Source organism: Asterias amurensis, chromosome 12, assembly GCF_032118995.1.
Source record: "Asterias amurensis chromosome 12, ASM3211899v1".
In the NCBI taxonomy this organism is placed as follows: Eukaryota; Metazoa; Echinodermata; class Asteroidea; order Forcipulatida; family Asteriidae; genus Asterias; species Asterias amurensis.
Genome location: NC_092659.1, coordinates 5,020,741 through 5,033,484, shown reverse-complemented (window position 1 = coordinate 5,033,484; position 12,744 = coordinate 5,020,741). Strand labels below are relative to the sequence as shown.

General features: G+C 41.2%; 1 protein-coding gene across 1 annotated transcript in view; it reads right to left on the bottom strand.

Annotated features, from left to right (window-relative positions):
- Positions 1 to 1,633: 1,633 nt before the first annotated feature.
- The window catches only part of LOC139944945 (E3 SUMO-protein ligase RanBP2-like), a 38,583-nt gene continuing 27,472 nt past the window's right edge, over positions 1,634 to 12,744 (bottom strand). Inside the window, exons 26-35 of the mRNA XM_071942140.1 lie at positions 12,212 to 12,333; positions 11,038 to 11,211; positions 10,055 to 10,264; positions 9,224 to 9,355; positions 6,415 to 8,239; positions 5,541 to 5,767; positions 5,049 to 5,228; positions 4,322 to 4,550; positions 3,568 to 3,653; positions 1,634 to 3,035 (exon numbers count right to left, since the gene is read on the bottom strand). Of these exons, the coding sequence (XP_071798241.1) occupies positions 2,946 to 3,035; positions 3,568 to 3,653; positions 4,322 to 4,550; positions 5,049 to 5,228; positions 5,541 to 5,767; positions 6,415 to 8,239; positions 9,224 to 9,355; positions 10,055 to 10,264; positions 11,038 to 11,211; positions 12,212 to 12,333 (3,275 nt within the window). The 3' untranslated portion in view covers positions 1,634 to 2,945. The remainder of the gene's footprint in view (positions 3,036 to 3,567; positions 3,654 to 4,321; positions 4,551 to 5,048; positions 5,229 to 5,540; positions 5,768 to 6,414; positions 8,240 to 9,223; positions 9,356 to 10,054; positions 10,265 to 11,037; positions 11,212 to 12,211; positions 12,334 to 12,744) is intronic.

Below are 12,744 nucleotides of genomic sequence, written 5' to 3'. Positions count from 1 at the left end.
TAGTGGGCATAAAGTACAGGGCATGGCACTTGCAGCATGGGGGTAGGAGGGAGAAATAATACAAAATAAGCATACATGCTCATTCGTTTGTTTAATTAATCAGTTAGATTTGTTTATAGCTGTCTGCATTCCTGCATCTGTTAATTACTTTAAAAACGCCTGGTGTGGCTATCCCATACAGTCAATTTACATAGCCTTTATTGTGGAGTAGCTTGGAGCTGATGAAAGACGTGGTTGGGGTTCATGATCAGGGTATAGACTTATTATAGAGCCATGGACAGAGCTAGCTGATGAAGTGTATTGTGTGCCTTGTTGTGGGGGGGGGTACTTGGCATTGTGTGTAATATTCAGACAAGATATTGGGTCTTTGGAAAAAATTATATATATAATTTATGGAGTACAAAGACTGACCTGTATGTACAGACGGTGTTGTTTTCAGACCTTATTTATCATAACTGTAAACTTTTTTTTTTTTCCAAGGGCAAAACAAAATCTGAAACCAGACTTAAAGACATTGGACTCTATTGGTACAGGGGTCGAAATTAAGTGTATTTTCATGGTAGTCAGCAGGGCTAGTAACCAATCATTTTTAGTAGCCCTGATGAGATTTTGGTAGCCCGAAAGACACATTATGTCTCGAGTCACGGCTTAAACTTTACAATACACCATAGAACAGTTCTTTGTTGTTTGTAATGATGATTTTTTGCATTGTTTTTCCACTAGCCCGTCGGGCTATCAAACTGGAAAAATCAGTAGCCCGGCTGTAAATCTGGTAGTCCCGGGCTAGCGGGCTAGTGGCAATTTCGACCCCTGTGGTAATTGTAGAAGACAAATGTACCTGGTGTATCTCAACATATGCATAAAATAACAAACCTGTGAAAATTTTAACTCAATTTGTCATCAAAGTTGCACGGTAATAATGGAAGAAAAAATACCCCTGTCACACGAAGTTGTGTGCTTTCATATGCTTGATTTCGAGACCTCAAATCAATTCAAATATTTCACTGAGAAATTACTTCTTTCTCAAATAATATGCTACTTCAGAGGGAGCCATTTCTCACAAAGTTTTATACTATCAACAGCTCTCCATTGCTCGTTACCAAATAAGTTTTTATAGTGTCCACTTCCTTAAACAAGTAAACTTAATTGAATGTTGGCTGGTAACCTGATTTTGCCAAGCAATATTTTTCGTGCTTAGCAAGTCTTCATGCTTACAGACTTTCTAAAATTGAGCCCATGACAGTCCCACTTTAAGATAATTATAATGATAACTCGTTTTTATATAGCGCTTTTCACGCCCTAGGGGTGTCTCAAAGCGCTTCCGACATTATTACCACTGGTCACTGGGCCATAAATCGTTCCTTAAACCATCTCAGCTCCCTGGGGAGTATACAGCCTGTGGGCAATATATGCGCTACTCGGCTAAACCAATCACAAGAACCATCTCTGCCCTCACAGGTACCCATTTACCCCTGGGTGGAGAGAAGCAATATAGGCAAATGTCTTGCTCAAGGACACAAGTGTCACGACCGGGACTCGAACCCACACTGCCGGCCATTGCCAGCAGAGCTCCATACAGACGGACAAAAACCAATAAATCATTAACAAAAACAACGTGACCAATTACAAAACACTTTTACTTCCTTTATTAGAAAACAAAAGTTTATGGTCAGTGATACAATTTTCCTAATCTTTAGAGAAAATGGACTTCTTTACAATCAAATAAATGGCAAAGAAGAGAACTATTACAATAACCTCTTCAAACATAAGGAACTATTGACATTTATTTTCTGTCAGAGACTTTTAATTTACAGGGACGTGACTTCAAACAAAAATTGGAACGTTTTACAAATTTGAATCAAAGGTGCCTGCCTTTTTGTTGGGTATAATAATCAGAATTCATAATTCATTCCTCTTCTTCTTCTTCTTCTTTTTACATATTTTTATGCAGACTATTTCAAACTTTTAAGTATACATAATTTGACAAAACATCCAATATTTTTCTCAGTTTCCCTAGTTTAAGTCAGGGCATTCCACTCATTTTGAGCTGGAAATTACAACATTTGTTGTCAGGAATCAAAATATGATTGTCTAGTAACTCTTGATTGAAGTCACAGCATCTCCAAGTTCAAAGCTTACTTCCCAAACTTGATTACAACTTTGTCAAAAATCAAAATGTCAATGTGGCTTGTTGTCATATTTCAAAACTGAAATGTGGATCATGGGAGGAGGCTTATGGATTAGTCCATTCATCTTGGGGGAGGGTTGATGAAGTACTACTCTCTTAGAATATTCAATATCTGATGAATAATAAAGCATCACAACATTTACATTGTTTCAAGAAAGGTACTTTAAATCCTGGTTCTGTGTGTAATGTCTATTAACAGCTCTCCATTGCTCGTTACCAAGTAACCAAGTATAAAGTTTTTATGCTAATTTTTTTTTTAAAGTTATTACTAATAGTGTCCAGTGCCTTTAAAGACACTGAAAACGTTTGGTAATTGTCAAAGACCAGTCTTCTCACTTGGTGTATCCCAACCAGCTGATCCCAACATAAGCATAAAATAACAAACCTGTGAAAATTTGAGCTCAATTGGTCATTGAAGTTGCGAGAAAATTATGGGGAAAAAAAACACCCTTGTTTGACGAACTTGTGTGCTTTCAGATAGGAATGAAATACTTCTGGCCAGAAGTCTTTTATTATTTTAGTGAGAAATTACCTCTTTCTCAAAATCTATGCTTCTTCAGAGGGAGCCGCTTCTCACAATGTTTTATACTATCAACAGCACTCCAATGCTCGTAACCAAGTCAGTTTTTAATTAAATATTTGTTGTGAGTAATTACCAATTGCGTACCTTCCCTTTAAGCAATAATTTTTCTGTGCTTAGCAAGTTTTTTGCGCGTACAGGCTTTATAAAATTTTGCCCAGATGGTGTTTATTGCAGTCAATTGCTTCCCTGGTCGGTGGTGCCTGCAGCTGTAGAGGAGGAGGGAGTTGTGTCCGTCTCTTTGGCTGAGGATGTTGCTGTAGAGGGCTGACGATGAGAACACAAACAAATTATTACTTTAAAACATAAAGGAGAAACTGGTGATTAGATTTGCGGTTATGTGGAATATCGGTCAATTCAATTTGTGTTTTACCCATAACAGATGTGTGTTGAGCATTACTCATGTTCCCCCCCCCCACCCCACAAGAGAAACAACATCCACAGGCTTCCATTCTCTTGAAGCTGATCAGAGCATACTGATCGAAACGTTGAGTCAGCAACCACTGTTTTTTTCAGAACCAACACTGCTCAAAAAGACATATCATCACATGGTGTTTTTACCACAAACCTCTCTTAGTTAATGCACAGGCTTATAAAGCCCGGTCAATACTTCCTGCAAATGCGAATGCGATACAAATGTATCGAAGCACGAAGGACACAAATGTCTTGCACGAAGGACACAAGTGTCATTATGGGGATTCAGGACATCAGGAGTACAGATAAACGTATTTCCCATAGCTGCAGGTTTACAGTATTTGTGTGTTCTACAGAAAGTTAAGGAGATATTGGTTAAACTGACCTTTTTATCTGCATCCACATCTCCAGCATCCTGCACTTTTGAAGGTGACTTTGATGAGTCTTCAGTTGTCGATGATACTTCATCACCTACATTAATCACATAACAAAACCACAATCTCAAGTCAATTTAACAATCATGCCACTCTCTATTCCTCCACACAGTCAAATCAGGCATCTTAACAACCAGACTTCTCGTCTTCAACGCCTCCAAAAACACATCAGCACACATCGTGACAGTGTGTAGGAAATCCTGTTCTATCACACCACTCTAACACAACTTCAATGCCCCCCAACCTCATCGAATCATCTTCAAGCTGATGCTCATTCTCAAAAGAGCACTTAACTGCAAGGCTCCCCCCTAAATCTAGTAACTACTTAAAGTTTTCACTCCGTCAAGAGATCTTCGAACCAGTTCCATGCTTCTCCTCAATGAACCCCAAGTCTATACACTCACAGGTCTTTTTCTTCAGCTGCACCATGCATCTGGAACTCTCTACACTTCATCTTAGATCTTGTCTTTGTATTTTCACAAAATTCAAATCTCTTCTCAAAACTTATCTTACGTCACAGGTTTTCAAAGACTAATTTAGTTGTGTCTTTTTTGTTTCGTTTGCCTTTAGTTTACTGCACCTTCAACACCCAGCAGGGTGGATATGTACGCATTATAAGTCTTTAATATGATTATTATCGTTGTTATTTTTATCATTATTTATCAGAAACTAATGAATGTGGGGTATACTCTTGTAAAAGTTTACCTTGTTCAGTTCCTTTGTTATCGTCTTCTACTTTTCTCAGCTCAGCCTGGCATTCTTCAAACGTCACTTTGAAACGCTGAGTTGTTCCCGCCAGCTTGAAGCGGACTGCCAGCTGCTCAGGTTGAGGGTCACCGTCCGACGCATCCATGGCCCGCCAGACCAGGGAGTTCTCTGACCCTGCGTTAGGGAGCAAGGCCATATCCTTGGTGATGTAGTGATTGGCGCATACCTAGAGATAACGAATTCAAGATAACAAAAACTGGTACATTAGTCACTCGCTGCTAAAATAAAGGATTCAAACTCCTAGCTAAACTGGCAATCTCCACGGTCTAGCGTTATAGAATCCGCCATATTTGTTACCGCTTGAGTGCGCTCTCAAAAATATTGTTATCACTTCTGGAGGTATATTCATTCAAACCCAAAACAGTTGTAAAGACTGGAACACATTACCACCACAGACACCATATCCATCATGGACAATAAGACTTTTAAAGGAGCCGTTATAACCCAAAAACTATGGCGCACAGAAGTGACAGAACGCAAGTGATAAACTGTGCTTATGAATTGTGTACACCCCAGGAAATGATACAAATATTATTAAGTTCAAATCACACCTGAGTAATATGCCTGTAATTTCCCCTACAGAAAGGGGGGGGGGGTACTGAGTAAACAGTGCTAACACACATCGGTGTATGGGTAAAAAAAACAAAAGTAAAATCATATTTACCCTGAAAACCTGATCTCGTCTCATGAGGATGCGATATCGTCTCGTCTTAACATTCTGCAGAATTTTGATATCTCCGACCCCTCTATCCTTCCACTGGGATGAGGTCTTGTCGTAGCGGTAGAGCTTGGCACGGGAGCAGAACAGCTGGTTCTCGTCCTCTTCACCGGTAATCTTCTCCAACTGTTAACAAACAAATCACAGATTTAACTGATTTACATGTTATATTTAAGGGGCAAGGGTTACAAGTCTGGCAGCATAATTTTGAAGGAGTCACAGTTTATTTAATTGTTAAATGGTCTTTTGAACCTTTTGTAGATCAAGTTTTTGGCCATGACATGAATCCCTACTTACTGTGAATGAAGATCTATGCAAAATGATTTACCTGGAAAAGTTTCAGCTTCATAAGTCGTCAAGTTTTTGAGAGAGAAAAAAAAGTTTTAAAACACCAAGCAATGTCTTCTATAGAGAGTTGCGTAAAATCTCGTTTCTGACCTGTTCAGGGAGTTGAACGATTGGATCAAAGTGAATATCGTCTCTCTCCTCAGTAACGCTGTCATCTTTGCTACTCCCCGCCGCCTCCTCGTCCTTAGGGGAGGATTCAGCCTCACTCATCTCCTTCTGTTTCTGGGCGTGGCTGGCATTGGCGTTGCGCAACAGCTCCGAGAAAGCCTTTGAGATGTTTGGATCGCAGGATTTGACAGTTGGAGATTCGTTGTCACCTGTTAAGATAAGATAAGAAATTTATTATCCCACACTGGGGAAATTAAACTGGCCTTCATAGACAAAGACACAAACATTTTTAGAACAACAAACGAACAAATGGATTAAACTGACACACTTAAGAGTGAGTATCAAGTGTAAATATTTAAAAAATTAAGGTAGGACTAAAAAGATTTATAACAATTAATTATGTGAGTGTAGTTGTTCATGCTGGCCCCATTAATTTATTGATTTTCAGTGGTTTACTTTTGTAATACTTTTGTTTTTTTAGGATTTTGGTTGATGCTGGTGTAGGGATATGAGATTTGGCCTACATGAAACAAGTTCAATTCATGATAAGCTGCAAGTTTTAGCGAAGTTACTTTAACATACTATTTTTTCTGATGTCTTTCTACATTAAAGTTGCCATCACTCAGCCCAGCATAGTCGTAAGTTTTCCTGTATTTATGATTCTTCATTTGGTTGTCTTACTAAAAAAGTGTACTAAATATTGGCAGTATTTGAGTCCAAAATTTTACAGATATGTTATTTTATGCATATATGTTGGGATTCACCAAGAATACTGGTCTTTGAAAAATAAAAAAGGGCCTTAAAAAAGTGATGGGTAATACACAAGAAATAGAGCTTCATCAAGTTTCAACATTACCTTGTGTTGTGGCATCTTCCTGCTTTTCTCCACCTTGTGTTAGGGTATTTTGCTCATCTTCACCTTGTTCTGTAGCATCTTGCTCTTCTTCTCCATCACCGTTTCCACCTTCTTCCTCCTCCTCCTCCTCACCATCATCTTCATATTCATCTTCATCATCGTCTTCTACATCTTCGTAACCCTCTTCATCTTCTTTAGCACCCTCATCATCTTCCTCATCAGTCTCACCATCATCATCTTCCTTAACATCTCCTTCGACATCTTGGTTTTCTTTCTCAGCCTCTTTCTTGACTGGATCTCCTCCTTCTCCTCCTCCCGTCTTCATGTCCTCCTGGGCTGCTTCGACCGCCTCCTTGAACTGCTGGGCCAACTCTTCCGTTTTGAATCTCACAGCCAACTGTTCCATCTGGACTTCATCCTCGGACGCATCCATCGCCATCCAGACCCACGACTTCGTCGATCCGGCCATCGGTTGCAACTTCAGTTCCGGAGTGACAAAGTGATTGGCACAGACCTTCAAGACTTGCTCTCTGCGCATGACGATGCGATACTTCTTGGTGTCTGGGTTGTACAGTACTTTGATGTCCCCGAGACCACGCTCTTTCCATTGGGCGGACTCCTTGTTGTAGCGGAACAGCTTGGCTCGATGACTGAATCTCACCTCCTCGCCTTCTTCGCCGGTTCTCGCCTCGATGCATTCCGGCAACTCAACAATGGGATCAAAGTGGATGTGGTCCCCGTCATCATCATTGTAATAGTCGTCTCCACTTTTATTCAGTCCTGGTGACGGTGGCTGCTGCTGGGGTGACTTCACTACTACTCCAGGAGATTTTAGTTTCACCGGTGATTTCTCAGGAGCTTCTGGAGGAGTTTTACTGACGTCCATGCGGAAGGAGAACAGAGATCCCTTTGTTTTAGCCATGGCGGCAAAATTGAAGCCCGTGGATTTTTCTTCAGCGGGCTTTGAAGAGGCTGGTGCTGCACTGCTCTTGGGAGTTTGAGCAAAAAGGCCACTTGCTGCTCCAAACACAAAGCCTGTTCCCTCCTTGGTCGGAGGGACCTCTTTTTGTTTGTCTTTTGGTTTAACTGGAGTCAGCGATTGGGGCTGGCTCGTAGAGGGAGCTGCTGTTGAAAGGGTAGCTGTGGAAGGGGCATCTGAGGAAGGGGCAGCTGTGGAAGGGGCAGCTGTGGAAGGGGCAGCTGAGGAAGGGGCAGCTGTGGAAGGGGCAGCTGCAACAGGTTCACTCTTAGGGGGTGTTAGCTTCGTTGCTCCGAATGTAAAGCCAGCACTGGGTGACGTTGATGCCACAACTGGTTGATTTGGTTGATCGCCCGCCGCACCAAGATCATATTTCTGGAATCCACTTCCGAAGGTGAATTTACTGGTAGGGGTCGCGACTTGTTTATCTTTAGGAGCCATCAATACGGTATCAGAGGAAGAGGACGTTCCAAACTGAACGGGTCCTCCTCCAAACAGTCCAGTACCTGAGGGTGTTGTTGAGAAGGTGCTCGGTGGCCCAAATCCAGTGGGTTTACTCGCACCATCTGAAGTCTGCAAGCCACCGAACGAGAAACCCCCACCGGAGCCAAATTTAAACTCACTCCCCGAGCTTGAGGTCACGGACGACTCATTTTGTCGTGACTCTCCGGCGAGTTTTGACAAGGTGCTCAACTGCTGAGTAGCTGAGGGAGCCGCTGCACCGGGTTTCGGTGCTGTGCATGAGATGCAGGTCAAGGCCGTCTCCTCATTGTTCAACCAGCAACCATCGCATTGCCATGAGCCTGGCTTGGGTTGATACTTGGCAATCAGCTCTTCTGTTGTTGGCTAGAAAGAGAATAGAAAAATACCCAAAGAATTAACAGATTTTCCACTTTGTGAAAACCCTGACTGGGGCCCAAATACATAATCAGGCATGGTATTTGGTTCTTGGAGAAAAGGTAGAAACATTTTAATCTAGTACAGGGGCTGATCTACATGTACAAATGATGCAGGCTTTAATTGACATTTCAGGCTATTTAATCACAGTTTTTCCATAGGAAAAAAAAAATCAGAAAACAGACTTAAAACACTGGACACTATTGGTAATTGTCAAAGACCAGTCTCCCCACTTGGTGTATCTCAACATATGCATAAAATAGCAAACCTGTGAAACTTTTAGCTCAATTGGTCAACGAAGTTGCGAGATAATAATGAAACCACCCTTGTCACACGAAGTTGTGTGCTTTCAGGTGCTTGATTTCGAGACCTCAAATTCTAAATTCGAGGTCTTGAAATCAAATTAGTGGAAAATTACTTCTTTCTCAAAAACTACGTCATTTCACAGGGAGCCAATTCTCACACCATTTTATACTAACAACCCCTCCCCATTAATCGTTACCAAGTAAGGTTTTATGCTAATAATTGCATCCACTGCATTTAAGTAGGAAGGCTATCATGCCTGCATAAAGCCTCAAGCAGAAAATACTTGTTAACAAATTGTCGCTGCTCAGCCAAAAATTAAGTGGGGTCACACCAATGTAAACTTGATGTATAATTCAGGCTGGTAACCTGTTTCTGTTAAGCAATACTTTTTTCTGTGCTTAGCAAGTTGTTGTGCTTACAGCAGGGATGTGATAGACTGTTGAAAAAAAACCTGAACTATTTTTAGGGTCTTCAAAAACCCAGATATCGGGACTTTCCCGGGAAAATTGGGACAGTTGGCAGGTCTGGGGTGACCCAAAAAAACCAAAAACTAAACAAACAAACGGCTAAAAACAGAGAAATCACACCCCTGTTACCAACTTTGGAAAATTGGGCTCGTATACTTACCTCTGTTTCTGTAGCTTCGGCAGCGGTGTCATCTTTCCCGTCTTTCTTGTCTTCGTCATCGTCTTTCTCCTCCGGCTGATCTCCCCTCGGCCCTTCCGGTACCACCGCCTCGTCTGCCTTCTCTGCCTCCACCTGGAAGACGACCACATCACACCAATACTTCATCAACTGAACTGGCTAATCGTACAATTCAGAGTTTCAGTTCAAAATCATCCTTCTCACTTTTAAGGCGCTTCATCGACTCACTCCAATCTCAGAGCTGCCAACATTTGCGTCTTGAGATTTTGAAGCCCAATATTAACATTTATCTTTGGTTTTTAACCCCCTACTCTGCAACCTGGAGCGTTATGATATGGTTATATCTCCATTTCATTTAAAGCCATCATACACTTTCGGAACAGAAAAAAAAATAAAAGTTCACAGATTTACAAATAACTTACAGGGTTTACAGAAGGTAATGGTGAAAGACTTCTCTTGAAATATTGTTCCATGAAATGCTTTACTTTTTGAGAAAACATTAAATCAATTATCAATTCTCAACATCGAGAATTACCGATTTATTTTAAACACATGTCTTGACACGGCGAAACGTGCGGAAACAAGGATGGGTTTTTCCTGTTATTTTCTCCAGACTCTGATGACCGATTGAGCCTAAATTTTCACAGGTTTGTTCTCTTATATATAAGTTGTGATACACAAAGTTTGGGCCTTTGGCCAATACTGTTAACCAAAAGTGTCCAATGGCTTTAAAATGTTATCTTTAAAAGAAAAACGAAATTCCGTTTATAAACAGAGAAATCACACCCCTCTTATTATTAATATTATTAGTACCTCTCTCTTCCTCTCGGCCTGGAGCTCTTCAAACCTTCGTCTGAACTCAGCAGCCAGCTCGGGAGTCTTGAACTTGATGGCAAACTGCTCATGGCATGGTTCATCCTCGGAGTAATCCAGGGCGTGCCACACCCAGGTACGATCAGAGGACTTCAGGGATTCAAGCTTGATGTCGTCTGTGATGCGATGATTGGCGCACAGCTTCAGAACCTACACGGGTAGAAAATATTAAGGGAATAAAAGAGTTGTGACGAGTTCTTAAACGGCTGTTTAAAACCAACAGGGTTGTGGCCGTAAAAAATCTTACAACTATATACACCGTCTGAGACATCTGAAATTTTTGAAGTTTGTACATTTTGTAAAAACTTTTGTAAAAAATTTGTTTGTGGCTGTTTGGTGGTGTGTACGTGTGTGTACAAATAGAGTACATGTTGGTAATAATAGCTATAAATTGCGTTCTGCAGAAGTAAACTGGCGTACATGAGCTTGTGCCCACAACACGCGTAGCCAGCCGGCCTTCAAAAGCACCAGCTATGTCTTTATTAGCCGTTTACACATGACCACCAAGTGACATGCTCTCCACCAATCGGAATTGCAAAATTGTCTGTTGTATTTATGAATACATGTACTCTATAAATACAGAAAGTATTTTAGTTTTTATATGAGGAAAAATAAAGACCCAAACCTTCAGTTGCTCAATAATCAAGCATGGAAAAGGATATCTAGAAACTTCTTTGCTTCTGACAAATTCAAAAAACCTCAAAGATAATGATAACAAGAGTAGGAGGGTTAATAAAAAAAGAAAGCCCAACAGAGAGCTGGGTCTATTTTTAAATATCACTCTATAAAAACAGAGGCATAACACACAGAGAAGGAGATCTAGGAGAACTACTTCCCTTTGACAAATTCAAAAAGCCTCAAAGACAATAACAAGAGTAGGAGGGTTAACTATAAGTAAACTCCAACGGAGAACCCGATCTGACCTGTTCCCGTCTCATCAGCAGTCTTAGTCCTCCACTGTCTTTATGTCGCATCAGTTTAACCTCTCCTATACCTCGTTCCTTCCAGACATTCATCTCTTTAGCGTAGCGGTACAAACGGGCTCGCTGCTTGTACATAATCTCTTCATCTTCCTCACCGGTCTTTGTATCAACCAACTGAAAATAACAATACAGAACATTTATAATGCGCACAAAATCGCAAAAAAAGGCTCATGGCCCATACAGGGCAAACATTATCACATAGGTGGGAGTGTTGTGGCCGAGCAGTTAAGAGCATAGAATTCACACTCTGGTGTTTCTGATCAGCAGAGTGTGGGTTCGAGTCCCGGTCGTGACACTTGTGTCCTTAAGCAAGACACTTAACCGTGATGCTTCATCACGGATGGGACGTAAAGCCGTTGGTCCTGTGTATTGTGTAATGCATGTAAAAAGAACCCAGTGCACTTATCAACAAGAGAAGTGGTTTGCCCCAGTGTTCTTGGCGCGATTGGCAGCATATTGCTCCACAGCACCTTGTAAACCATTACATGGTGCTATGTAAAAGAAGTAGGTCTCATAGTTCAAAAGTAGTCTCACATACCCTGCAGAAAAATAAATGTGGGAGCGTCTCTATAACCAGACAGAGGGCTACATAAGAAGCCACTTTTATTGTAAAGGCCCGGTCCCACTGCAACGATAACGAAACTAACGATAACAACGCATTCTATTGGTTGAATGAGCGTGTGCGTATTCTGCATGGAGCAAATCAACCGATACAATGCGTTCTCTTTGCGTCGTTCTCGTTATCGTTCTCGTTATCGCTGCAGGGTGACTCGGCCTTAATGATTTTTTTTAAACCGCTCACAGCTCATGTTGAGCAAACATGATCATAAAAACAAAATACATGCAGGCCTGATACTTCCTCCATGCCCCCCCCCCCCCCCCGGTCATTGCCTTGGTGCCCTTGAAATGCTTCAGTAGAAATTTACAAAATTTATTTCCTCACAGGGTGCCCTTTACCAAAAAGAAAATGCCTTGGTGTCCTTGCCCTTAAAAAAAGGCGAACTAGCAAGCAAGATACCAATCATATTATTTTATGGCCTTAATCCCAAAATCAATGTCTTCAAAGCGGCTTACAGAAATTTTTACACAGAGAGAAAAAGATTATCTTTTGTACCTCAGGTAGGGGAACAATGGCGTCATAGTGCGGGTCATGTTCCTCGTCTCCCCCAGCGTTATCATCACCTCCACCACCAAAGACCGGAGCACCAGCCTGGGCAAACGAAAATCCTTTTGCTCCTGAGGGTAGAGTGCAAAAAAATAAAATTCAAACAATTAAAAGGTTTTAATTTTTCTTCTCTACTAATAATAGGAAGAACAAGCATTTATATACACGTAGTGCTTAATACCAATACTAAGCGCTGCAACAAGAAGTGTACGATAACAAAAAATGACAATTTAAAGTTGGATGAAATAGCAGAAACTGAACAGTTTAGATGGATTTAAATAAGTGTGTTTTTAGAGCAGTTTTAAATGAGTCCAGTGTAGTGGAGGCACGGATGTGGACGGGAAGATTGTTCCAAAGAGTGGGAGTGGCGATTGAGAAGGAGCGGTATTCCATAGCGAGTGCGGGGATAGGACCAGAGTTGAGTTCCAGGTGGGCGGTAGATGATGATCGGAGAACACGAGACGTAGGTTGCTTATAAAGAA